Here is a 24,552-nt window from a genome sequence, read left to right on the forward strand (position 1 = left end):
ATACGTTTTGCTCTGTGCGGCAAAAATAAACACATTACACGTGAGAAAAAGATTAAAAAAGTCGATATGCCAATTAAGCAATGATCCAGCGTTGACCATCGCGAAACTGTGTTTATTCATTATTGATTAATTCAAAGCTTTGTTTCGTGCCATCTGCTTTGTGTAAGTGATAGTAAGATAATACATGTTTCTAAAGATTTATTTATAAGGTGCGTTGATACAATGTTGTCGGCTGCTATTAACGCATTTATTTAGTGTAGTATGTAGTTGGACGAGATGTTAGAGTCAATTTGTGATCATGTACTTTGACCATCCACAATGAGAGACTGAAAATCTTTCCCGGGGATATTAACAAGGTCCCCATCAAGTCCCTGCTTTAGTACCTCTATGACAAAAACAATCAAAGTTTTCCTGCTCGCTCTCATGTTTCTCAGGTTTTTGCAACGCTTCAATTTTGAGGATGGATTCTTGTTATTTGCCATTTGTGGAAGACACAAGAAAGATTGATAATAGGATTTTGGCATATACTTTGTTTAAGAATATAAGCATTATTAAAAACTGCATGATTGGTGAAAAATATTTTTCAATAAATTATGAATTAATTTATTATGACTACTAATTACTTTCTATGCAAATAATTAATGTTGCATATACCAAGGGAATAATTCTCATTTCCCACTATTTTTTTATCACGTGAAGGCAGCCCATGGTCACGTGACACGGAAAAACTAATGCGCGGCAGTTGGTTACCACAGAGAAGCCGACTTTTTCTTCCTCCGAAAGATTTATTGGAGTATATTTGTCGTTGTTGTTGTTTTTCTTTTAGGCTTTATTTTAAAACACCGGCTCACGCTGTAGTGATTTTTTTTTTACAATGTCGAATAACACTAAAAAAGCAGAGGTAGGACTGCGTAGAACATACGTTGTCAGACCCAGTGGTCAAAATAAACCTGTCCGCAACGTTAATTCCAGAAAGTTCGTTTACAGAGTTGGATATACCTGGAACAGAGGCGGGAGACTCAAGGAGCTCAGGATAAGGTGCAAAAGGAGCTCGATTTGTAAATAAACAGCATTTATAATTTGTTATTCAACATATTTTTTAACCCCTACAGAACCTGGGCCAGAAAGTTCCTATATATATGGATACGCAACACCTTTGGTCGAGTTCTTCCCCATGAAGCAAAGTAAAATAAAACACAAACATTTGACATCAATGTACATAAACAAAACCACACCTTGATCAGGTGATATTAGTAAAAGTCCACAATCAATTTGACACTAATTCAAGAGTGCATTGCACGTTGTAGGTGTCACTATGACAGAGTGGTCCTAAGACGAGCCTTTAATGGGTGGACAGAGGAGTGGTGGACGTCCAGGAGAGGGTGGATCCATAAAATAAGGGCAGAGTATCACCACAAGTCAGTGCTTTAACAGTTTACAATTTATCATACCATATCTTCAGACCCATGAAGTTGTCACTGATGTATTTTGTATGTTTATTTTGCCCTTAGTTTTCGTCTGTCTACTCAAGTGTTCCAAAGCTGGCGTACCTTTGTGTCACTGCAGAAGGAAGAGAAGATCAAACTGAAACATGCGAACCTTCATGGTATGGCTTTGATTATTATAGAATGTTCCACATTATTTGACTTTACAATTTCAGTTACAGTTTGTTTGTTTTTTTTCAACATGCTCTTGTGTAACCAGCGGACAGGCAACGGGTTGGTGTGGCCTGGAGCAACTGGGGGATTTTTATAAGAAAGAAAAAGAAAATGATGGAATCAGCCTTGGAGAAGAACAGACTCTCAACTCTTCGGTAGGTTTATAACGCTGGAAAAAACCTTTACGTACAAAGTGTCCGATCATATGTTTTCAATGATTTTACATTTTCAGTATTTTCTGGAGTTTGTGGCGAGCAAAGCTGCAAAAGCTTAAAAACCTTTACGTCTTGGAGGACCAGTATCTGAAACAACGGGATGTGACGATAAAGAAGAAGGTAATTTATTTTTAATTACTTCCTCATTAAAACTGTTTATTTACCACTTATTATGTCATACAAAGTGTTCTGTTTGTCCGGTGTGACACGTGCAAAATTCTTCCATTCTAAAAAAGGCTCTGCTTCAGTGGAAAGAAACGCGTTCAGCTCAGTGTCGCCACAAACACCAAGAGTCCAAGGCTTTACATCACTACACACACAGGGTGAAAAGAAGAACACTGTATCTGTGGATGTTTTATGTGTACTGCTGCCAAACCAAACGAAAGTCTCAAGGTATATATATTTAAATAACTCCCCACCGTTTGTACATGCATTTAAGTAGATGCTAATCACTGCTTCTCACTTTCTGAATGTTTCAGCCGAAGCTCAGCTTCATTATAATCTGCGTCTGGTGAAGATGTATTGGAATACCTGGAGTCAAAGATTGCATCGTAAGTGGAGGGAGGAAGACCGTCTGGCTGCTGCAGCGCAGCTGACTGTTCGCAGCACTCAGCGCCGGGCGCTGCTGCAGTGGTCGACTTGTATCCTTGACCGTGAAACAGGTTTGAAAAGTAAACCTGATGATGTTGGATTCCTCAGCTTCAGTCGGTAGCTGTGTCACTGTGCAAAGATGAAGCCAAAATGAACCAAATGGCAACTCGGCACTATCACTGCCACCTGCTGGTAAGAAACAGTAATTACATACATACAGTACGTGAGTCTGCCTGATCATGTACTGTAAATAATCACTGCGTTCCTGTGACAGAGCGCTGGGCTGCAGGGATTTGATCTCAACGCCATGTGTAACAAAAGACATCGGATGAACAACAACGTAGCTGTGCAGCACTGTCGTTACACTGTAACAGATAATCACTCAAGCGACACAAGCACTCATCATGAACTGTCGGTTACTTGTTGGTGTGGATTGTAAAAGCTTTCTGTCTCTGGGTGCTGTAGAGAATGAGGAGGTGTTGGAGGCTGTGGCAGGAGCGTGTGGAGGAGGCGGAAGACCGACGATTTCAACCACTGAGAGAAACTGCACAGAGGAAATACAGGTGATTTTTTTTAGAATTTTTTTCCACTTCCCTACATATGAATCTGGACTGAATTTTCCAGTATCTGTTTTTTTGTGTTTGCAGAGTTACTGCGCTTAGAAGCTCATTTCACCACTGGAGGGAGACATTCGCTAAACAGAAACATATGCAGGTATTTCTAATCATACACCACAGTGGTAAAAACTTGCTTGTGTTAGACCGTACCTGCAGGGGAGTCATCTGTTTTCCCACTCTTTGAAATGTTTAAGGAATCTCGTCACGCTGTTAATGAGCAAACTCCCTCATATACAGGAGCTGGAACACAAAGCAGACGTTTGGTTGGTCCATCACCTCCAGCTGCGGTTTTTTAACTCTTGGGTGAAGTTCACCGTGCAGAGACGACTCCGTGGACGGAGGAAACAAGATGCTGACGCTTTCAATGAGTGAGTTTCTTTTCCACAGACTTTTGCAAATGTAAGAAAAACAAATAAGACGTGTTTTTTTTATAACATGTATTTACTGCTTTTACAGACAGCGTCAGCGCAAATGGGTCTTCAGTACCTGGTGGGAACGGGCAGAGAGACATAAGGAGCACATGCTTCTAGAGCGACTGGTACAATAACTGGACATAAACACATGAATTAGTTTTGTTTTAATTTGTTGGTTGTTTTTTTTTATCAGACTCTCTGACAACGTCAATGTTTTTAGGCAATTCTTCATGAGAAAAGATCCTACAGGTGGAGAATCTTCTTTTACTGGAGACAAAAGGCAAAAGAGAAGATGATCGAGGAGGAGAAACTGAAAGCATCAGATCAGCTGTACGAGCACACACTCCTCGACAGGACGATGACGGAGTGGAAGAACAACAGCGCTGAGATTAGACTAAGGTGTCGGCAAACTGTTCACCATGAGAACTGGTGCCAGTCTGTGTGACTTTGAGCTCAGAAACATTTCTTTTTTTTTTTTGTCTATTAGGAGGAACAGAGAACTCCAGGCCGGTCAACAGGGAGACCTCTGCTGCATGAGATGGGCTCTAGAACGATGGACAAAGGTTTTTTTAAAACTCAGATTATATCATCAAACATCTGATGCCAGAGCTGAGTGCAGTGGTGCAACATAGATTAATTTAATTAAAGTGTAAATTAAATCAGTTGAGCTGCACACGAAGTGACTACAGTTGTGTCAAAACTCTGTCTCTGTTTTGGATTCTGTTTTTCTTTTTTCAGAACCAGAGAGAGAAGAAACGCCAACAGGAGCAGATGCTGTGTCACCGTGAGACCAAACTTCTCCAGCGAACCTTCACGGCCTGGAAGGTGACTGGGTTTCATTAACAAAATGTTTCGTCACACATGTATGACGGGACATGCTAACGGTCGAAGCTAACACTGTCTGTCATCTGCTGTATGTACAGACACATCACCTGCTTCTGTCTCACATCCGTGGACGTGCAGAGACACTTTATCAACTGAAAACGAAGACATATCTAAGGTAAGGTACGAGGCACATATTCAGTACGAGTAAAGAAGAGTCGATATCCACGTGCGTCCTTCCTCTCTCTGCAGCGGCGTTCTGTCAGTGTGGCGAGGGAACGCGGCGCTGCAGGCAAAGTGTCGCCTGTCGGAGCAACGAGCACTGAATCATTTTAAAAACTTAACACAGCCCAAGGTGAGAGAGAAGTTCAACTTTTCAACTCGCTTCACCCTGTTCCCATTACTCATTCGTTTGTCTTCTTCACCCACATCTGATGTAGGTGTTTTATGCCTGGCGAGCAGCAACGAGTCTGGCCGTGTCGACGCTGCGCCAGCAGAGGGCAGCAGTCAGCAGAGCTAAAAGGTCACGTAACCATGGTAAATACATGTAGTAACACACAACATATTCTTAAGTTTCCCCAAAGGGAACATCAATAAAGTTCTATCAATCGATCTATATTCTGTACAATCCTATTTTATTACCAAACTAATTTAAGACAATTTAAGATTTAAGGTTTACTGCACATTTATCCTGTAAAAGAACAAACAATTACTTAAAATTAATGCATGTAATTGTCTGAGAGGTTCCTTGACATACACAGTAAAGCTACTACACGCCCAAGATAAATTACCTGTTGGAGGAACGATGTCCGAGCGTCTTTAATGTCTTCCACTGCTGTTCTCTGTGTTCAGTGCTTCTGCTGCGGACGTTCACACAGTGGAGGCAAAGAACCAAACAGGTTCTGTGTGTGAAACGAGCCGTACGTCACCATGAATCCAAACTGCTCTGTAAAGCCCTACAACAGTGGGGAGACTATCACACACACTGCCAGAAATATAAGGTAAAGTCCACATTTACTGAAAAAAAAAATGGGTTTGTTGACACGTGTTCAAAAAAACAGTTTTCATCTTTGTTTTTAGCTTTATTTTATCACAGTCTCACCCCACATTTACTGAAAAAAAAAATGGGTTCGTTGACACGTCTTCTTCACCTCTTCCTCTGTTATTCCTCTTTAGTTTTCATCTTTTTGTTTTAGCTTTATTTTATCCAATGTCATCACAGTCTCACTGTATGTTGTCATTCATGTTTACTAGTTTTGATTTTGAACCGTACCTGGTTTTATTATTTGCTACGGCGCCCCCTCCCTGCCCTCCAGGGCTGGCACATTTATCAGATTAGTGAGTAAAAAAACATTTGGTTTTCTTCCTACTGACAGCTGCAGCACAGACAGAGAGAAGTTGAACAGACACACGAAGCCCTCTGGCACTGGGCGCTCAATCTCCAGTACAAGGTACGCCTTTTTATTATAATATAATTAAAAAAAAGTTAAAACGGACCCTACCAGAGTTGAACATGTGTCCTGCGTCCTGGTGAATGTGCCTCAGGTGCTGTATGCGTGGAGGGTGTGGGCCGCTCAGCAGCGCTGGAGGCGGGAGCAGGCGTCTGCGTCTGCACGTGTCTACAGAGACCGGCTGCTGAGGAAGGGCGTGAGCTGCATCCTCACATACGCCGCTCACGTGAATGATCTCAGCGAGGACCTCACACAGCACCGCCACGAGCCAGTGGGGGCCATAAAAAGGAATGTTGCTGTCTTTCCGACAGCGTGTGGGCTGCGCTCTCCGGTCTGGTCAGGTGTTCCACAGAGGTCACGTCATCTCCACAGGGTGGTGAGACGCTGTGCGTTGCGCTGGAAGCAGAGGGCGCTGTCTAAACCGTGGGGAGAAATGGTCCAAGAGCAACTGATGAAAAAGAATGTGACCCCGTCATTGACCACTACTGCCCCAGGGGGCATTTCCTTGTCTAACACAGCGGGGCAGGAAGATGAATATGTCAACATGTTGAAAGAAATGTGAGTGGAACGTTGTGATGTGCTGTGACCAGCAGATGTCCCTCTTTGTCTTCTGGAGAGTTTTTTAATATTTTTGCTCTCGCAGGCTTCGCGGACGCGAGCGTCGACAGAAGCCTTACCGCCTCGAGGATCCGATCGAGTCTCCGGTGATGGTCTCGGAGCATAAAGGGTAAAACTTTTGTGAAGATAAAACAACATTTATGTAATTCCTAATCTCAGTCAAATTTGGTAAAATTATTTTTTTGTTCAGCTCCTTAAGCCAGTCTGGTATTTCCCGACCCGGAGCTGCAGAACCTTTTTGCAGTCTGACTGCTGGGATCCTCGTCTCCAGCGCACATCGCAGCTCCATCACAGATACGAACATCTCTGAAGCTCACGTGTCACGGACCGATTCCTCCGTGAGACATCAGACCATGGACGTCCTCCTGCCTCCGTCAGCGTTCATGAAAACAGTCGCTCACAATGAAGTAATTATTTTCTAACTGATTAAACCAGATGTGGACACGTTGTTCACTGGGACTCCTTTTTTTTTTTTTTTTTTTTTTTTTTTTCTAAAGTTTGAAAAAAAGAACAATCCATGTCCTGGAAAAGTCTCCCATGAGTCTCTGGGTCCATTTCAAAATACCTGGAAAAGTCTCCCATGAGTCTCTGGAATATTCTGGTATGGGAACTTCATTTTTATACAATATTTTTAAAATGTATTTTTTTTATTTTTTACTAATACACAGCTTCTTTTTTTATAGAGCATCACACTGGAGCACCTGCTGAAGGGGCTGAAGGTTCAACGTCTGCTCTGACGAGTGAACTGTTGAGCATCGAGCTGGAGATGAAGAGTTATCTACGGGACAGGAGGCAGCTGAGGTAACAAAAATAAAAAAACTGTTTTAAACTCATCTTTTTTTTTGGTGCTTTAACGGCCATTATTTGTCTGACTTTACAACCAGGTCGTGGCGGAAACTGAAGAAGGTTCTGGAGGAATGGCTCCAGATCAGTTCAATGGAGGCACCAACAGAAATAAGTTCTGTTTCCCAGGAGGTAAAGGAGGTGAGGCGTTCAGGGAGAAACAACACGTTTAGACTTGGTTTTTGTTAATATTTCTAATTTATATCTTATTTTTTAAAAAATATTTTATTCTGATATTTCAATGAATTTACATATTCTTTATTTCAATATTAAGGGTTATCTCGGTTTCTTCTAATTTTACAGAAATATGACTCATAATTATGAGGGAATATATCTTTTTCAATTTATTATCTAATAAGTACCACAGTTTCCTTTCATAATATTTTTTCCTGATTTTTTTGTTTCTAAGTTGGAGGAGAACATTCTCCATCTGTCCACGTCTGTGGCCAAACGGAAGCCGACGATGCTGCTGTATGCAGAGAGGATCCAGAAACAGACGGCAGGAGTTTCTCCTTCTGTACAAACGAAGAAATGAAGAGCGACACACACACACACAGACACACACACGTCAGTAATTTCACCTGCAAAGTTTACACTGCAGCTCATCAACCAAAATGTTCTACATCGAATAGAGACTTAAATGAAATGTAACTGTTTTATAAACATTTCTTCTCAGTTCACCGTCCATGGTGTTTTTTTGTTTTTTTTTTTGTTCTTAAAAACCTCACACTGAAGGAATCCTCACCTCTGCGTCCATTCTTTAGATCCATGAAATCCTCGGTCAGGGGCCGAGCTTCTGGACACATGGTGCTAATTATTTCACACGTGTGTGAAATCAGGAACATGACTGTTTTCGGAGGAGTGGCCCTTGAGCAATGAGCTTTCTTTTTCCTCCATTAGGTCCAGTGGTTTTTAGTACTTGGCAGAGAAATCAGGTTTTTTTTTTTCTTTGAGTGATGGAAAAAGTGTGTTGTGCTCCACAGATTTCAGGTTAGTTTCTGTCTCGGTCTCTGACTCCAACCAGAATGAGAGGATTTTACACTTTTTTACTCTTCTGCACATTTGCCTGCTGCATCAAGGGTGAGTTTTTATTTGTTAGTTATGTCTGTTGTCAAGTCACTGCCTCTGAAAGAGACTGGTTTTTACACTGGGACTGTACGTTGTTTTTATGAAGGGATTGTATGTTGTTCTTTTCTAAGTTATAATATTTATAGTTTTTTCTGCTTTATCCTATTTGCATTTTTGCGATATCGTGAAATTTATAGTTTTTTCTGCTTTATCCTATTTGTATTTTTATTCTAGGTACAACAAGAATATTGATGTGATATCGTGAAATTAAATATTGCGATATTTCAATGTATTGATATTTTCTTACACCCCTAGTTTGTGAGAAAAAAAACCTTTTGATTCTTTTTATTTTTTTCTGTATTTTTTATCACTAGAACCTTTATGTCGAACATGTTATTAAAAATGATTTAAATATAAATATAAAAAGTTCAAACTGATGTCCTGTCAGTGGGTGGCAGTACAAACTCAATCCTGTTCAATGTGAAGGGAATTTAACCTGCAGCGTTTGTCGTTTGTCACTAATTCTTTTTTCGCCTGGCAGCAAAAAAGACGCGGTGGTGCGCGGTGTCGGACGCCGAGCAGAGGAAGTGTGCAGAACTGGCCAAAGCTCTGGTGACCGTGCTGCCTCCAGCTGCGGTGGCAGCTTTTGCCCGACTGTCGTGCGTTCGAGCCTCCAGCACGGCAGACTGCATTGACAAGATCAGGGTGAGGCATGATGTACGGTGACACTGAGGCCTCGGAGATAAGAACGATGAAGAAGGAGGTTTCATTAACTCAGCAGTGAAGAAACGAACGTGTCAGAGCAGCAGAGTGGAGAGAAATCAGTCGGAGATTTGTTTTGTTTTTTAACTTTTACAGACGATACATGTTGTTTTTTAACCAGTGGTTCTCAAACTTTTTATACTCTGTACCACCTGAGAAATTATTATAAATGTTTATAAAGATGTTTATGTTTAAATGTTGTATTAATTGTGCATGTTGTGTTTCAGATTTATTCAATTGAATATGAATTTTCCCCACGTACCACTGGTGGTATGCGGACCACAGTTTGAGAACCACTGCTTCAAACTACAATGTATATTCACTGTGAATATATATTAACAATGAATAAAATTGGTTTTACAGTAAGGAAGTAAAACAATCTGTGTTGTAAAAATGGCAAATGATTTCATACTTTGGACAAAATGAGTGTAATTCAGTGGTAGAAAACGTAGTTTTTTTTTTGGACGTTTTTTATAAATTCCATCAACACACTAAATAATACTACTACTAATAATGATAATACTGGTCTGTTTTATCTCAGGCCAACCGTGCTGATATTGTGACATTAGACGCAGGAGAAGTTTACTCGGCCGTGAAGCAGTTTGGCCTGGTCGCCGTCGCCAAGGAGATTTACAGAGATGGTAAATACATCATCAAAACATTCCTGACTCCACTCTTCACTTCACAGCATCTCCCGGTGATAATGTGGCAGCGGCGGCGGCTGTTGTTGTTGTTGTTGTTGTCTGTGTTGCAGGAGGCTGTGTTCTGTCTGTAGCTGTGGTGAAGAACAGCAGCCTGGACGTGAGGTCCCTCCGAGGGGTGAGGAGCTGTCACAGCGGGGTACGATGGACGGCCGGCTGGAGTCTGCCGCTGGGATTTCTTCTTTCCCGAAACTACCTGAGCTGGTCCAAGGAGCAGCCTCTCAGTCAGGGTGAAGTCAAATGAAGTTGTTACTTTTTTTAGTGAGAGAGTAAACGACTTGAACAAACTTCAAGTTCTGCTTGACTTTGTTAGAGAAGGACTGTTGATCAGTGAGAAGTCAGGCAGCCAATGGGATGGATTGTATCTGTGTGTGTGTTAGGGGCAGGGGAGGGGGGAGAGGGGGGTTGTCAATAAACTACCAGGCACATCTCTATTCCTCTTCCCCCGGCCTTCTGTCTATATGACCCAGCCATCCATCCACTCATCCACCCATCCATCCATCATCCACTCATCCATCCACCCATCCATCCATCATCCACTCATCCATCCATCATCCATCCATCCATCCATACATCCATCCATCCATCCATGCATCCATCCATCCATTCATCCATCCATTCTAATGCTGACTCTTTTAAAACTCTTTTTCCTGTTGATGAAATTTAAATGTGTGCAAAAAAAGTAACAGTAATATAATCAATGGATAGTTTAATAGTAGTTTGTTTGAATGTTTTTTTATTTGCTGCAGTTCTTATTTGGTAGATATGATATTATGGGATTGACATGAACATGTTTTGCAATTTTTTTTTAGTCTTGTTAGCATCGTGTTACAGATATTCTAACAGCTTCCTGGGCATAATGACAGCTGCTCATTATGGGAAATAAAATATCCCATGATCTAAAGTGAGTGAGTAAAGGTAGAGGAGAGAGAGGGGGATATAAAGAAGAAGTTTATCTCCTGTCCCTGACGTTGTGTTCCAGGTGCCTCAGCAGTGGTGCGGGCGATGTGGCGTTTGTGGACCATTTGGCCTTGGAGAACATTGAAGGTAGGTGTAAATCATCAAACACTGTGCTGCTCATGAACTCCACTAGGATGTTTCTGATTGGTCGCTTCTTGATCTGAGACATTCTTCTGTCTTCTGTCAGGAGACGGTGGAGACGAGTTCCGATTACTGTGTTCTGATGGCACGCAGGCTCCCATCAGCCACTACAGGAGCTGCAACCTAGGACGTGGACCAGGAGGGGGCGTCGTCACCAGATTGAACTTCCGCAAGGTTGCTCGCAAATTTCTCATGACACTGCAGGTATTTTTTAATTTAATTATTATTATTATTATTTTACATCCTCTAGGTTCTGTGTAATAAAGTCTGTGGATGTTGTTGTTTTTTTTTCTTTTTTTTTATCTGTCAGGTGCTTTTTGGACGGCAGGGCAGAGAGAGACACCGATTCCAACTCTTTAATTCTTCATCTTTTGGAGAAAATGATCTTCTGTTCAAAGATGTGACGGAGAAATTATCTATTCTGGCAGACGACGTGGACGTCATCCAGGTGCTGGGTCTGGATTATGTGGCTCTCCTCAAAGGTCTAGGACATGAAGGTGATTCTCTCCACGTTAGCACGTCCATCACAGACGGGCTGTGATTTTTACTAAGTCACTGAATCTGTGTGTGTGTGTGTGTGTGTGTAGGAAGTTCCCTGGAGGACAGCGTTGTGCGCTGGTGTTGCATCAGTGATGCAGAGCAGAAGAAGTGTGAGCAGTGGGCTCTCAACATCAAGTCTGACCCCCTGGTGTGTGTCAGGGGCGTCTCGATGCGCGACTGCATCGAGAGAATTAAGGTTAAGACCAGTTAACGAACGAATGTTTAAGGTTTTTAAATACTTGTTGTCACAGTTTAACTGAGTCCCTGTAATGTGACCCACAGAGGGACGAGGTGGACGCTGCCTCGCTGGATGCAACTCACACATACATCGCCGGGAAGTGTGGTCTGGTCCCTGTGGTAACTGAATATTATGGTACAGTTTTAGGTTTTTCACCGCGCTCTGATGGTTGGTCTGTCATTTTGGTGTTTGACAAACTGTAATTGACCTTGAACCTGGTTCATTAATCAAACAGCTTATTTTTGTATGAAATCTAAAGAAAAAAAACATTTGTTGAGAAAATAAATTATTGGACAATTTCCTTATTAAGAAAAAAAACATTTGTTGAGAAAATACATTTTTGGACAATTTCCAAAAAATACATTAAGACTAGTATTACATTGTATTGATTCAATTATTATTATAATTATAATAATTATTTAATACTAATAAAATATGTTATATGTATTTGTTTGGTCCCTTCAGCATTTTGTTGTAGGAAATACATCAATTCAAGTCACTTAGACATTTTAAAATAATAAATTGATGGCAAGATTTAGTTTTTTTTAATCATTTTTGACATTGTTCTGGTTTTACACACTTGAATCATCAGATCAGTTGATGGATTATTATGAAGTTATAAAATTATAATATGCATATTCTGTTTTATTTATTTATTATTTCTTCAGGGACACAGTGTGTGGTTCCTGAAGGATTTATTCACCTGGAAAGAGAAGGTAGGACAAAAATGATGACTGCCATGTTTTTTTTATTTTTTTATTTTATTTTTTTTTTTAAATCACTGCTTTCCTTTTTTCCAGTGTTCCCCACAGTGGTAGGTGTCGCTGTGTCAAAGCGCTCCAGCAGGAGCATATCGATGGGTAACCTGGCAGGACGGCGCTCCTGTCAGGGTCACATGTACAGCCCCTCGGGGTGGCTGCTGCCAGTCAGACACACCTTAAGTCTGGAGCACAACAGCACCTCCTGTGACCCAAACACAGGTATTGCTCACACTCGGTGAAACGACATCATCCTCCATTATTGACCGTTTTTTTTCCCCTCTGATTTATTTTTCGGTTGTTTTTGTATTCACTCAGTTTATGAGCAGGTGTTTTGGAAGGGCTGCCTCCCTGGTTCTCAGGGGAATCTGTGTAAGGTTTGTATGGGAGGCACCGGCGACACTGCAACCAAACGCTGTGCTGACAACCACAATGAGCGTTACTATGGCAACATGGGAGCTTTGAGGTATTTTTTTTTTTACATTTTTGTTGGAATTATGACAAAACGCTTTTGTATTTTTATGATATCATTTTTAGACAAAAATGTGAGAGAAACTCCCTGAGTGATTCAAATATTTGTCGTGTGCTTTAATCCACTTTAATCCATATTTTTTTCGTTGTTATTTCCAGGTGTCTGGTTGGAGATCGCAGCGGAAAAAGCTACGGCGATGTGGCCTTTTTGGAACAGCACAACCTTGTGGATAACATCAACAGTAACTTTTTTTATATTTTAAACAATATTTTTATTTAAGAAAATGCAATTTTTTTTCTTCTTCTTTTTTAATGTCAGTATTTCTTGTGTTTAAATTCTAGGATTGAGCTCCTCAGGTTGGGCCGACGGTTGGAGCCCGTCAGACTTTGAGCTTCTGTGTCACGACGGCCGCCGGGCTCCGCTGTCAGACTGGGACAGCTGTAATCTGGGGCTCATTCCACCCAACACGGTCATGACGCGGCCAGTGATGACGGCACGAGTTTACGACTTCCTGATGAAGTCACAGGTCGGTCGGTGTAAATCCACACGGCTGATTTTACAGGTAAAGGTTTAGTCCGTCCATTTCTAAAACACTGTTTTTAATCCCCATCAAGGAAACTCTGGCAGCCAAGCCGAACACTGAGTTCAAGCTCTTTGAGTCTCATCAGTACGGAGAGTGTGATGTGCTGTTTAAAGATGCTACTCAGTGTTTCGTCCACACCAGTCACATGGACCTTAGGTCCATACTGGGAGAGGAGTTTTACACTTATGCAGAAGACGCCTTCAACTGCACAAACTCAGGTAGGACCACAAGAAATAAACTTATTGTACAATTTATTTTGTGTTTGTGGAGCCAGCTCATAAACATGTGATTTTCTAATTGCAGATATCCTGGAGTTTTGCAGTCAGGATGTATGCAGCATATTCTGACAGACAGGAACTGATTTTAATTAAAATTATCTACACATGTACAGTAAAAAGAAAAGGAAATAACAACACACACAACGTTCATAGTAAACTAAACTGGGCTAACGTTCTCAGAACTTGCAGACAGACTGAGGATAAAGGCTATAAAATGCTTTAAACTTACCTTAATTGACCAGTTTGTATTCGTTTATGGTTTGTTTATTGTGTATATAATTTGTATAAAACTATTATGAAATGTTGTTTGACTCAAACATTTTTGTAAAACTAAAAAAAAATATTGAAAACAATCTAATTTATAAAACTTTCAAAAATAATTTGTAAAACTAACAACGGTATAAAAGAGAACGTTATCGGACTACAACTCCCGACATGCTGCGCTTTGGGGTTCCGGAGAATGGAGTATTTCCGGTTAGTAGCAGTTTGACAGAGCTTCCTCCTGACGTCATCCTGCTGTTGGTCGTCAAAGCGGTGTTTTACCGCAGCAGTTGTGGAAGAACTTTTTCATCGTTGACAGCGACTTCGACTGAGAAGGTACAGTAACGATATAAACTGTGTTAAAAAATAAACTATTACTCTCTTTAACCTGCTGCTAGTTAAGCGAACTAAAGGACACCGGTTAGGGATTTAACCGGTTGTTATCGAGGTATGTGTTGTTTGTGTCTCAGTAAAATAGTTCCCTGGTCATGACGGTCATGTCTGTCTGAAATATACAGATTGTGGCTGGAAAACGATTTGGTTTTGTGTCATAAAAATTAAAACTCTTTTCCCATTTTGTGTAAAATATCGTGTATCGAAAGTGTATTAGCGAAAGGGATCATTTTAATCAGATTAAATTTACAAATTAATTATCCCTGTAAACGTGTTAATTGCGACAGCCGTGCAAAACCATTACATGTAATTTTTCATAAAAACCATATGAATGTACACTTTTTAAAAATAAAAAAAACTATGACATTCAACCATTACATGTAATTTTTCATAAAAAACATATGAATGTACACCTTTTGAAAATAATGAAAATAAAAATAAAAACCTCTGACATTCAGTCTCCGTCCAGATTTCAGACTAAAATACTTCAAAACTACAAAAACTTTTTTGTAACTATTATTTTTCACAACCTCTACATTTGAAGAATACCACATTAGTTATTATCTAGTCGTGATCAGTCATGTAATATCGCCATCTGTGCTCTCATTAAATGTTGTGTATTTGTATTTTTGCAGATGAAATTACCGTGGCGAATTTGTACCAGTCACACGGTGCCCGTCAGAAGAGCATCCTCCGTCACTGAGGGTATGTTGACGTTTGTTCCTACCTGTACCGACACTGACGTCCACTCACTGGACCTACTGCAGGACTTTGTCTCTCGAGCCAAACGCCTGTTTGTTATCAGTGGAGCAGGTCTTTCTACGGAGTCGGGCATCCCCGATTATCGCTCCGAGGGCACAGGACTGTACGCCCGCACCAGCAGACGACCGATGGAACACGCAGAGTTTGTCCGGAGTTCCAAGTCCCGTCAGCGCTACTGGGCGAGGAACTTTGTGGGGTGGCCACAGTTCTCCTCCCACCAGCCCAACACTGCACACAGGGCACTGCAGCAGTGGGAGGAAAAGGGGAAGCTGCACTGGCTCGTCACCCAAAATGTGGATGCTCTTCACTCAAAGGCCGGACAGAAGAGATTGACGGAACTTCATGGTTGCACCCACAGGTGAGGGAACAGACGGGTCAGGTGGTGCAGGTTCCTGGAGAAAACATTATTTTCTCGTCTCCACTGCTGTTCAAAGTTAAAAGATTTGCTGTATTGAAGTTTTTTTTGTATAATTTTTTAATTATTCAGGACCTGAAATGTGAAGATCAAATCTCTGGTGTCTCTGCGTCCTCAGGGTGGTTTGTTTAGGCTGTGGTACTATTTCATCCAGAGAGGAGCTCCAGGGTCGATTCATGTCACTGAACCCAGCCTGGGAGGTCCAGGCGGGGGCTGTGGCTCCGGATGGCGACGTCTTCATAGAAGATGAGCAGGTCCTGAATTTCAGAGTTCCCTCCTGTGAAGTCTGTGGGGGGATTCTGAAGCCTGATGCCACCTTCTTTGGAGATACTGTCAAAAAGGAGAAGGTGCAGTTTGTGCACGACAGGCTGGCAGAGTCGGATGCGGTGTTGGTCGTTGGATCCTCATTACAGGTTATTTTTTTAAACCAACGTCACAATAACACTGTTCTATTGTTATCTGTCACTTTCTTTGAATTCATTTTTTTTCCCCAAAGGTTTACTCAGGGTACAGGTTTCTGCTGGCAGCCAGTGACAGGAAACTATCCATTGGCATCTTGAACATTGGTCCTACAAGAGCCGATCATCTGGCTGAGCTGAAGGTGAACGGACGCTGTGGTCAGGTGTTGTCGGCCATCAACCCTCTACTCTGACCATGACGTACATCCACGTTAGAATCTCTGTCAAACAGAACTACCTCATTAACAAAGGGTTAAAACTGGTATCGGTTTCCGATGCCAAAGAATAAATACTGCTATCAAGAGGCCGTGGAAAAGACTACAGTTCAATTTCCAAAACAAACAAATGTTGCTCAGTCAACTTTTGATAACTCACAGAACTGAATTGGGACATTTGCCCAAGTGAACAATTTTTTTATTATTATTTAATAATGGGTTGCAGTGTGGCGATAATTTTAACTGTCAGCAAAGTGAGGATGGACCTCGCACAGAAACTGTCAGCAAAGTGAGGATGGACCTCACACAGAGGAATATTATCAGCACAAATACTATGGAATATTAACCAGTATAAATGTAATGTTTTTTTCTTTTTAGTTTAGTGTAGTTGTGTAATTATTTGAAATATTTATCTAATTTCCACTGTGGTAGAACACAAGAGGAAATCAGTATGAAATAAATGCTGCTGCTGGTAATTTATTACCAAAAATTATGTCTTGTAAATGTCTCTTGTCATTGTGTTCTGGTTCCACCCTGCATTCATACTTAAAGCATGTTGTTCTCTAATGTGTTACTATTTTGTACTTGGAAGATTTTTCAAAACAGATTCTTGTTAAGTTTAGTACAAAGTAGTGAGACATGATCCACTTCAACTGGTCAAGTTCTGATTGTTTTGTATTTTATCTTGACAACCAAACCTGTTACCTGATAACTGTTAATCAAGAAACTACCTAGAAAGAACCCATTCATACTCCAGGTACAGGTAAAAACTGAACCTCATCATCACTCTGACTGTGTACTGTAATGAAACAGGACTCAAGGAGAGATCAGCTTCTTTGACAGAGTTTATTGAAGAGACAAATGCACCAGAATGATCTGTAAGAGTGTAAGACATCACAGACAGACAGATGGCAGAGTTACTGTGTTCTGACAAATGACAAGATCTTTAAAGACACTTTGACGCTGAAATCGTTCCTGTAGATGAAGTCTCCAGGAGTCCAGGTCGGACCGTGTCTGTGTGAGCAGAACTGCAGGGACACTGAACGAAAACAGACAACATCTGTGGTCATCGCTGCCCGTCTGCCACGTCGCTGTAGCTGTGGTAACCATCAGGGGCGTCATCGACAGACAGTTTTCAAAGCTGCTGGTCTGATCAAACCAGTAGGTCACGGGGTAACCCAGCAACAGACCGAAGACGGTGCACAGGTTCCAACCTCTGCATTTCTCCTCAACACAAAGCGGTTTCTCAGCCTGCGTCAGCTGCTCACACGCCCTCAGAACAAGCAGCAACTCTCGTGTTACGCTCTGAAGCTCTGGTGTGAACCCATCACTGACGACTGGTTTCTCCAGTGAGTGGCGAAGAGTGTACACTCTGACGCTGCTGCTGTTGCTGCTGCTGCCACACAGAACCTGCTCTAAATTTCTTCTGACTGTGAGTGGATTAACGACAAGTGTGTTTCCACTGAAATCCAATGTGAGAATTGATTTAGACACAAGCTGAGAACACTGCAGTGCGCTGACGTACTGCTGCACCTGCTCTGATCCGGCCCCGTTGCTGTCGTACAACAGAGCGGGTTTTAAACCCAGATCGACAGCCAGGACCATGCCGGCAAGGTTCAAACTCTGAGGGACGGAGAGTGATTTTCTCCCCACGCGTAGACATTTACGGGCCGCAGCAACAAAGGTCTCCTGAGGGGACATTATCTTTCAAACCATCAGATGTAGCACAGTGTTAGCAACAAGACCTGTTTCTGGTGCATTTTACATATGGAAAACAGCCAGGTGAAAATAAAAATAAATAAAAGCTACAAAAAGAAGTCGTGACAACAGAGACAGTGACTTGTTGTTGTTGTCCTGCCAGTTACAGTGAGATTGTGGAAAAAAAGAAACAACATATTCATGTATACAACCTAATTTATAAAACTTTCAACAAAGGTGTAAAGACATTTTGTCCCATGCGTCTTTTTGGTCCAAAACACCTAAAGGAGAGGAGGAAAGTATTTTTTTTTTAGTTTAAAAACATGTACTATTCTCCAACCAGTTTTTTTTTTTAGTTTAAAAAACATGTACTATTCTCCAACCTATTACTTAAATATGATGCTCTTACCATCATCATCCCAACTGTAGTGGTGCTGGAGTCGAGACCCGTTTATGCCACAGGCTGAGGAGACATCAGGTCAAAGTCGGAAAGATTTCTCGCCACCCAGACTCCAGCGACAAACAAACCCAAATTGACCAGAAGATTTCTGGAAAATAGAGAAGACATTTTTTTAAAGAGTTCACTTCTTTAAGAAATACTTTAAAAGTGCATAAATTGTTATCCCCTCGTACGTAAGGTTTTTTAACGGTTTAAAGATTTAACAAGAGAAAATATTCGGTGTGTCGAAACGCTAACAATCTACTTAATTTTATTCAACCATACGACATAAGGCTACGAAATAAGAAATAATATACAAAATTGAAATAAATTACATTTTTATTTCCGTCAAAAATAACTAAGAATACGTTTAAGAAGCTACAGTTGGAGTTCCAGTTTGGCTGTAAACACAGGCTGCAGTGCTTTATATCCAATCGATCAAACCAAGGGCAACTCGTTAGCCGCGTGGCTAATACAACCAACCGCTACACATTTTTACACTTTCCTCAAAATGAACTCACCGCCGGAAGTCGTTTCTGTCCGTTGAAAATCGATAAGCTGATCGGAACCAGTTCATGACACCGGGAGAAGAGGCTTTTTTACTTTCTGGACCCGTCATCTTGCTAACATGCGGCGTGACAACCTCAGCGTTAGTGCTACCCGGAACTAAAGATCAGTAGAGCGACAGGGGGGACGTGTTGAGGTGAACACAAGTACGGTGCGCAGTTGAGCTCAAAAGTCGACCGTCTCAGCCAGATCCCACGAACGTTTAGAAATGTCCGCCACAAGGTACCGACGGTTTCTAAAGCTGTGTGAAGAGTGGCCCAAACAAGGGACGAGTAAAAGTCGGGACTTGGGGTCGTTTTTGCGACAGAGGGTCGCGGCTGCCTTCAGAGAGGGAGAAAACACACAGGTACAAACGCGGACGCAGTTTTAACACGTAAACACTGGAGTAGCAGAGCTTTAGTTCGGCTCAACGACTACTACACCGCGACCTTGTCTACACCGACCGACTGTGATGTTTACTGGGCAGCTTCTGGATTAACAACCTGCGGTGACAACCTCACAACAGGAGCAGGAGAATTTATTAAAAACACAGTATATTATTAATAACAGTTTTTATAATATGGACTAGTGTAAAATTGATTAAACAGTAGATTATACTGTAGGTGTCGAGAATACTTAGTCTTGCGCTACTACCTATTTAATTTCAGGTGAATATTTAAAATATTGTATTGTTTTTTATTAAGTATAATCTGAATCCAGTCTTGTTTGGGTGGTGGAGTCAGGACAGACACGACACACTGTTCATGATGAAAATGCACAGTATTTTGTGACACATAAGTGAATATTTAGTCAATGTGAACGTGTGTAAAATGTCGTATTGTTATTTCTCATCTTAATCCATTAATCCATAAATATGTTTTCAACTTCCAGATCGCAAATCCAGAAAAATGTGACCAGATGTATGAGAGTTTGGCTCGGATTAACAGCAACATCTACAGACAACGAGTAAGTGTTTATATATTTGAGCTGTGAGCTCGATTTTATGTTGTATTTTTTTTTTCTGTTTTCTTCTCACTTTATATATAAAAATACCGTATTCACCTACATATCACCTTCCTCCAGTTTCCTCGTGTAAAAGACACAAGTTTTACCGGCGTCACCCTGGAAGAATGTAAAGTATTTTTATCAGGTACGGATTGAAAATAAGACACGTTACAGACTCTGTTATGGTTTTTAAAGCCACAGTTTAACCTGGATCCTTGTTTAAATTTAATAGGCAGTGTGCAACAGATGGATGAACAGAAAAAAGGTCTCTGGAAATCTTTGATGGAAAGGTTCTCCAAAGCACCTGAAGATGTTCCAGAGAAAGCTCCGGAAAAATAACTCTTTCCTTGTTGCATGTGTAGAAATTAAACTTATTGTAAACAACTGTTTGTCTCGTTGTTTTTAGAAATATTCACATTGGATACTTTTAATCAAATTTGAAGGTCAAGTTTACAGGACTATACAAAAAAACCAAACTGTATCAAATGAAAACAACAACATCATGTCCGTCTCCATACGTTTAAATAAATTGTCAAATATTTACCTGGAATAAAAATGACCTTAAATCTCACACAATTTTACACTTTATTTAATCAAATCTTTTAAAAATACAACAAGTGCAAACCATCCACTGGTGCCCAATTAGTAGATTATTTAGTTTACCAGTAAATCTGGTACTGGTGGATCATGAGCAATTTATATAAAGCCAGAATATAAATGTACAGAATTCCACAGTCTTTAGTAGTGACCATGTACTGTAAGTATTAAATCAAGGTCCCAAAAAGCTACGTGTATTTAATCAGTACCTCGACATAGTATAATGTACGTGTAAAGAACGTTCAGTTTATGAGTAAATGTACATTTAACCTTTTCAATGTACGTCCATTTAGTCATTTGAACAGTAACTCCAAAACCAAAAAAGTGTGGGCGTTTCTGAAATAGTCTAATGTATTAGTACTGTGTAAAACATAAAAACAAAAACAAATACAAAAGCCAAATATATAATTGTTAATCCAACAGCTGTACTTATCACAAATACGTATTAATTGTAAATGTTCAGTTGAGGACGATCTACAAAACCTTCTAAATCATGAATCCGTGTTGAGACACAGAACCAGATCGGCTGCATGGCGGCACAGGACGCCGTTCTCTACTCGTCTTTGGTATCACCGTTGTCTCTCCAGATGCAGTAATTGAGAGGGGTGGCGAGGCACAGCCAGGCCAGGTACGGCGCCATGAGCAGGGTGGCGGTGCGGTTGATGGGATACCACGACATCATGGTGGCTCCAACAGTACCAGTCAGACAGACGATCTCAATCAGTGCCTAAATTTAAAAAAAAAAAAGAGACTTTTATGTCAGAGAACGTGCCATCAGACCAAAGACTAATATATTTACGTAGTGAATGGCCAAATGTATAATTGTTAATCCAACAGCTGTACTAATCACAAATACGTATTAATTGTAAATGTTCAGTTGAGGACGATCTACAAAACCTTCTAAATCATGAATCCGTGTTGAGACACAGAACCAGATCGGCTGCATGGCGGCACAGGACGCCGTTCTCTACTCGTCTTTGGTATCACCGTTGTCTCTCCAGATGCAGTAATTGAGAGAGGTGGCGAGGCACAGCCAGGCCAGGTACGGCGCCATGAGCAGGGTGGCGGTGCGGTTGATGGGATACCACGACATCATGGTGGCTCCAACAGTACCAGTCAGACAGACGATCTCGATCAGTGCCTAAATTAAAAAAAAAAGAGAGACTTTTATGTCAGAGAACGTGCAATCAGACCAAAGACAAATATATTTACGTAGTGAATTTACCCATTTCAACTTGTGTGCACCAAAGAAAATCGGAGTCCAGGTCCAGTTCAGGGCTAGCTGTAGCCCGTAAAGTCCCAGAGGAACGACGGCGTCTTTAGTGAAGCCTCCCACATCCTTCCACACCAGGTAGGAGCCGTAGCTGGACAAAAAAAACAAACAAACAAAAAAATTATAAACACTACAAACAAAGAGGAGGAAAAAAAAGAATCATTTATGTCATGTTTTTTACCCCATGCCCGTGTAAAGACACGTCCAAACTACCGGGAAGGCAGCGTTTGGTGGGCGCCATGATGGTTTCTTTATGGTAGGATACCACGTTTTCACCTCTTTGCGTGTGATGTAGCCTCCGTATAATCCTCCCAGGTGAGGCAGGGCAGTCATTCCAACCAGGGGCAGCCACATGTTCTGGGGTAACATCGGCAAAGTTACTGGTCGATATTAATGTGTTACAGTTAGAATCAATGAGTCCCTGAACGCCACACGGTCATGTTTTGGTGGTGTCACCAAACAGTTTAGGCGATGAACGCCTTGGGCACAAAGCGTTACTCTGAACCTAATCCAAACAGTAGTAAAAAGGAAGTGAACATGTCATCACTCTGATGTCATCAGGTGTGTATGTGTCAACAGGCAGTTCAACCTTTTTAATATGTTGGTGATGTAACCTGATATTAAACACACGGCTGTACCAGTGACTTCAACGCAAGAGGAAAACAGCACCCTCTACAGGGGGGGGGCGAGGATGTTACTCTGTATGTTTATAAACAGTGATAAGAGTCTGTAACACCGCCCTCCTCCACACACAGTTTGGAATCATTCATATCATAGACTTAGACTGCACTGTGCAGGTTGTCAATACAAACGCACCAGAACTAACGGAGTGTGTGTGTGTGTGTGCGCGCGCGCGGTGTTTTTGTTGTTTTACACTATAACTTGTTTTTTTTATGGATTATTTCACTCGTTAACGTATTTTTTATGCCAAAACAAAACAACAACAACAAAAAAACACAAAACAACTATTCCGTGTTTGACCTCAGTAGTTGACGAACAAGTCGATTTCAGTGTTTCTACACTTCAGTGTTTTGTGAGTACTGACCTAAGAGCCGAGTCACCAACCGTCAGGAGTTTGTCGTAATCACATTGTTTGCACGTCGTCCGGAAGTTAAGAAAATGGGACTAAAGACGTTAATGTTAATGTTTAACGGATCACCTGCAGATGTGTCAGCTGATCACATTTATGCGTTTTTCGTTTTTTGGTTGTTTCTCTGTCATAAAACAGATCCCAGCGTAGTTGAGGAAAGGTTGAAATGAAGAATTAAAGGATTAAAAACACACCGTACCGTGCGTGTAGGGCGTCAGCTCCGGTTTCGCGCGTGTTTTGTGTCGTCGAGTTTCAGTTGGAAGTGGACTGTGGAAAACTATGACATGCTGCTGTGGCGCGGTGATATAAACAGGCAGGGCCGTGTTATCTCAGCGGACACTCCCCCAGCACACGCAACACCAGGAACCCAACAACGAGACGTCGAAGCAAGCTTAACCTGGAAGATATCGAGTTACTGACATCTAGCGGTGAGGTTGGGGATTGCAACAGTGTTTTCTTTTATCAAACCCAATCCCCAGGGGACGAGTGACTTCAGAAGAAATGTAGTTACTTACTTTATAAAACATAAACTAACAATTATACTGGCTTTAAATAATAATAATAATAATAATAATACAAAATCCCTGATAAACACACCACCGTTATGGTCCAGATGTTTTAGAGACACATCACCTAAACAACACAATTTAAAATCATGTTTGCAAAAAAAGTTTTCAATTGTTATCAATAGAATATGAAATAATTTAAAAAAATAAGAGTTTAATTTTTTGCTACTTTAATGTACACGGTGTTTTGGTTGATAATCTTATTAAGTGGAAAATAGTTTTAACATAATGTACAATATTTCAGTGATGGTAATACTACGTGGTATTTGGAGGCAAATATACGTCGTGCGAAAAGTTCCAGTTCTTTTCAAAGTTTCTATTTAAAACTCCTTTTATTCACGTTGTAACAAACAGTAGAAACAGCAGCAGCAGCAGCAGCAGTGATGATGCTGCTGCTGCTGCTCTGTTCCAGTGTGGAGGATGTTTGCTCCTCCTCGCCATCCGTCGGTCACACCTTCCTCCCTCTGCTCCTCCAGCTCCTCTTACCTTCTTGCCTGCTCCGCTCAGCCTCGTTGTCTGGCTGTGAACTCTCACCCCAGCTGCTCGGGAAAATGTCACACAGGCAGAGGCCCGTGTTGCAGTAGCGGGAGGAGGAGGAGGAGGAGGAGGAGGGGGCGGGGGGGCGTTGTAGTAAAGAGGAAGAGAGCACCGAAAAACAACATCATCTCTTTCTACTGCCTTTTTTTTCTCCAGCATCTTTTATTCGATCTTTGTCGTGCAAATCTGGCCACATCCCGCTTCTCCACCACCACCACCACCAGCACCAGCAGCAGCGGCGCCGTCAACATCATCGGCAGCAGCAGCAGCAGCAGCAGCAGCAGCGGCGCCGTCAACATCATCGGCAGCAGCAGCAGCAGCAGCTGTGACAACTAATCGCAGTCTCAATTCTCCGCTCTCATCAGAGGCTAACCGAGAGAAATCCGTGCCAGACATGTGAGTATGAGGAACCGTCCGTTCTTCACCGACCATTCTGTGTCTGTGTCTGTGTGTCTGTGCCGCTCACACCTGTGTAACAGAGGCGAAAATGCTGGTTGAGTTTGTGCTGCTGCTGCTGCTGTCGTGGTAGCATGGATGGAGCGGCGGGGGGGGGGTGGAGGGGGGACGC

At 41.6% G+C, this 24,552-nt stretch overlaps 8 protein-coding genes across 10 annotated transcripts in view; 5 read left to right on the plus strand and 3 right to left on the minus strand.

Annotated features, from left to right (window-relative positions):
* The first annotated feature begins 707 nt into the window (after positions 1–707).
* Positions 708–7,903, plus strand: sfi1 (SFI1 centrin binding protein). 2 transcript variants are annotated; one of them, XM_025060474.1, is made up of 30 exons: positions 708–1,038; positions 1,113–1,184; positions 1,308–1,418; positions 1,512–1,606; positions 1,705–1,813; positions 1,891–1,993; positions 2,110–2,266; positions 2,353–2,514; positions 2,586–2,656; positions 2,739–2,831; positions 2,930–3,027; positions 3,112–3,178; positions 3,319–3,449; positions 3,538–3,619; positions 3,715–3,893; positions 3,982–4,057; positions 4,233–4,319; positions 4,418–4,494; positions 4,569–4,671; positions 4,757–4,853; positions 5,169–5,317; positions 5,693–5,767; positions 5,862–6,325; positions 6,411–6,494; positions 6,576–6,792; positions 6,883–6,934; positions 6,978–6,986; positions 7,069–7,186; positions 7,270–7,360; positions 7,638–7,903. In XM_025060474.1, the coding sequence occupies exons 1-30, from the start codon at positions 875–877 to the stop codon at positions 7,761–7,763; spliced, it is 3,519 nt and encodes a 1,172-aa protein (XP_024916242.1). In that variant the 5' UTR covers positions 708–874; the 3' UTR covers positions 7,764–7,903. The 2 variants fall into 2 exon arrangements, with proteins under 2 accessions (XP_024916242.1, XP_024916241.1); XM_025060473.1 differs by having other exon boundaries at positions 709–1,038; positions 7,270–7,369.
* A 139-nt stretch (positions 7,904–8,042) lies between these two features.
* LOC103385787 (melanotransferrin) lies at positions 8,043–13,979 on the plus strand. Its single transcript, XM_074559996.1, is given in 16 exon segments — positions 8,043–8,308; positions 8,838–9,001; positions 9,600–9,699; positions 9,813–10,120; positions 10,689–10,806; positions 10,907–11,064; positions 11,171–11,357; positions 11,448–11,596; positions 11,683–11,773; positions 12,307–12,354; positions 12,439–12,618; positions 12,715–12,862; positions 13,027–13,109; positions 13,210–13,394; positions 13,483–13,669; positions 13,755–13,979. Coding segments are annotated over 16 exon segments (2,205 nt in total). The 5' UTR covers positions 8,043–8,253; the 3' UTR covers positions 13,799–13,979.
* A 41-nt stretch (positions 13,980–14,020) lies between these two features.
* On the plus strand, positions 14,021–16,488 carry sirt4 (sirtuin 4). Its single transcript, XM_008319746.3, has 4 exons — positions 14,021–14,326; positions 15,019–15,503; positions 15,679–15,973; positions 16,057–16,488. Exons 1-4 carry the CDS (start codon positions 14,165–14,167, stop codon positions 16,210–16,212), a joined length of 1,098 nt encoding a protein of 365 aa, XP_008317968.1. The 5' UTR covers positions 14,021–14,164; the 3' UTR covers positions 16,213–16,488.
* Positions 16,489–17,060: 572 nt separating this feature from the next.
* Positions 17,061–17,967, minus strand: c11h1orf74 (chromosome 11 C1orf74 homolog). Its single transcript, XM_008319745.3, has one exon. The coding sequence runs from the start codon at positions 17,932–17,934 to the stop codon at positions 17,128–17,130; it is 807 nt and encodes a 268-aa protein (XP_008317967.1). The 5' UTR covers positions 17,935–17,967; the 3' UTR covers positions 17,061–17,127.
* Positions 17,954–19,082, minus strand: tomm6 (translocase of outer mitochondrial membrane 6 homolog (yeast)). Its single transcript, XM_008319743.3, has 3 exons — positions 18,892–19,082; positions 18,341–18,479; positions 17,954–18,212 (listed from the first exon to the last, which is right to left on the minus strand). Exons 1-2 carry the CDS (start codon positions 18,987–18,989, stop codon positions 18,383–18,385), a joined length of 195 nt encoding a protein of 64 aa, XP_008317965.1. The 5' UTR covers positions 18,990–19,082; the 3' UTR covers positions 17,954–18,212; positions 18,341–18,382.
* Positions 19,083–19,119: 37 nt separating this feature from the next.
* On the plus strand, positions 19,120–20,306 carry uqcc2 (ubiquinol-cytochrome c reductase complex assembly factor 2). Its single transcript, XM_008319744.3, has 4 exons — positions 19,120–19,283; positions 19,808–19,882; positions 20,000–20,066; positions 20,154–20,306. The coding sequence occupies exons 1-4, from the start codon at positions 19,146–19,148 to the stop codon at positions 20,258–20,260; spliced, it is 387 nt and encodes a 128-aa protein (XP_008317966.1). The 5' UTR covers positions 19,120–19,145; the 3' UTR covers positions 20,261–20,306.
* Positions 20,307–20,487: 181 nt separating this feature from the next.
* tspo (translocator protein) lies at positions 20,488–23,239 on the minus strand. Of its 2 annotated transcripts, none has more exons than XM_025060476.1 (4): positions 23,081–23,239; positions 21,973–22,148; positions 21,744–21,882; positions 20,488–21,245 (listed from the first exon to the last, which is right to left on the minus strand). In XM_025060476.1, exons 2-4 carry the CDS (start codon positions 22,143–22,145, stop codon positions 21,072–21,074), a joined length of 486 nt encoding a protein of 161 aa, XP_024916244.1. In that variant the 5' UTR covers positions 22,146–22,148; positions 23,081–23,239; the 3' UTR covers positions 20,488–21,071. The 2 variants fall into 2 exon arrangements, with proteins under 2 accessions (XP_024916244.1, XP_008317962.1); XM_008319740.3 differs by lacking the exon at positions 20,488–21,245 and adding an exon at positions 21,335–21,659 and having other exon boundaries at positions 23,081–23,234.
* A 134-nt stretch (positions 23,240–23,373) lies between these two features.
* frs3 (fibroblast growth factor receptor substrate 3) overlaps positions 23,374–24,552 on the plus strand; it is a 19,682-nt gene continuing 18,503 nt past the window's right edge. The window contains exon 1 of the mRNA XM_008319739.3: positions 23,374–24,380. The gene's annotated coding sequence lies outside the window, so the exon portion shown is untranslated. The remainder of the gene's footprint in view (positions 24,381–24,552) is intronic.

Source organism: Cynoglossus semilaevis, chromosome 11, assembly GCF_000523025.1.
Source record: "Cynoglossus semilaevis isolate Cse_v1.0 chromosome 11, Cse_v1.0, whole genome shotgun sequence".
NCBI classification, from domain to species: domain Eukaryota; kingdom Metazoa; phylum Chordata; class Actinopteri; order Pleuronectiformes; family Cynoglossidae; genus Cynoglossus; species Cynoglossus semilaevis.

Bases quoted from the DNA above. Each gene is read 5' to 3' on its own strand.
- tomm6 (XM_008319743.3), bottom strand. From the start codon at position 18,989: ATGACGGGTCCAGAAAGTAAAAAAGCCTCTTCTCCCGGTGTCATGAAC. The intron at 18,480-18,891 runs GTGAGTTCATTT...TCTATTTTCCAG, and splicing joins GACAGAAACGACTTCCGGCG to AAATCTTCTGGTCAATTTGG.
- sfi1 (XM_025060473.1), top strand. From the start codon at position 875: ATGTCGAATAACACTAAAAAAGCAGAGGTAGGACTGCGTAGAACATAC. The intron at 2,267-2,352 runs GTATATATATTT...TGAATGTTTCAG, and splicing joins AACCAAACGAAAGTCTCAAG to CCGAAGCTCAGCTTCATTAT. The intron at 4,495-4,568 runs GTAAGGTACGAG...CTCTCTCTGCAG, and splicing joins AAAACGAAGACATATCTAAG to CGGCGTTCTGTCAGTGTGGC.
- tspo (XM_025060476.1), bottom strand. From the start codon at position 22,145: ATGTGGCTGCCCCTGGTTGGAATGACTGCCCTGCCTCACCTGGGAGGA. The intron at 21,883-21,972 runs GTAAAAAACATG...TTTTTTGTCCAG, and splicing joins TGTCTTTACACGGGCATGGG to CTACGGCTCCTACCTGGTGT. The intron at 21,246-21,743 runs GTAAATTCACTA...TTTTAAATTTAG, and splicing joins GTGCACACAAGTTGAAATGG to GCACTGATTGAGATCGTCTG.
- uqcc2 (XM_008319744.3), top strand. From the start codon at position 19,146: ATGTCCGCCACAAGGTACCGACGGTTTCTAAAGCTGTGTGAAGAGTGG. The intron at 19,284-19,807 runs GTACAAACGCGG...TTCAACTTCCAG, and splicing joins GAGAGGGAGAAAACACACAG to ATCGCAAATCCAGAAAAATG. The intron at 19,883-19,999 runs GTAAGTGTTTAT...ACCTTCCTCCAG, and splicing joins GCAACATCTACAGACAACGA to TTTCCTCGTGTAAAAGACAC.
- sirt4 (XM_008319746.3), top strand. From the start codon at position 14,165: ATGCTGCGCTTTGGGGTTCCGGAGAATGGAGTATTTCCGGTTAGTAGC. The intron at 14,327-15,018 runs GTACAGTAACGA...GTATTTTTGCAG, and splicing joins CAGCGACTTCGACTGAGAAG to ATGAAATTACCGTGGCGAAT. The intron at 15,974-16,056 runs GTTATTTTTTTA...TTTTCCCCAAAG, and splicing joins TCGTTGGATCCTCATTACAG to GTTTACTCAGGGTACAGGTT.
- c11h1orf74 (XM_008319745.3), bottom strand. From the start codon at position 17,934: ATGTCCCCTCAGGAGACCTTTGTTGCTGCGGCCCGTAAATGTCTACGC.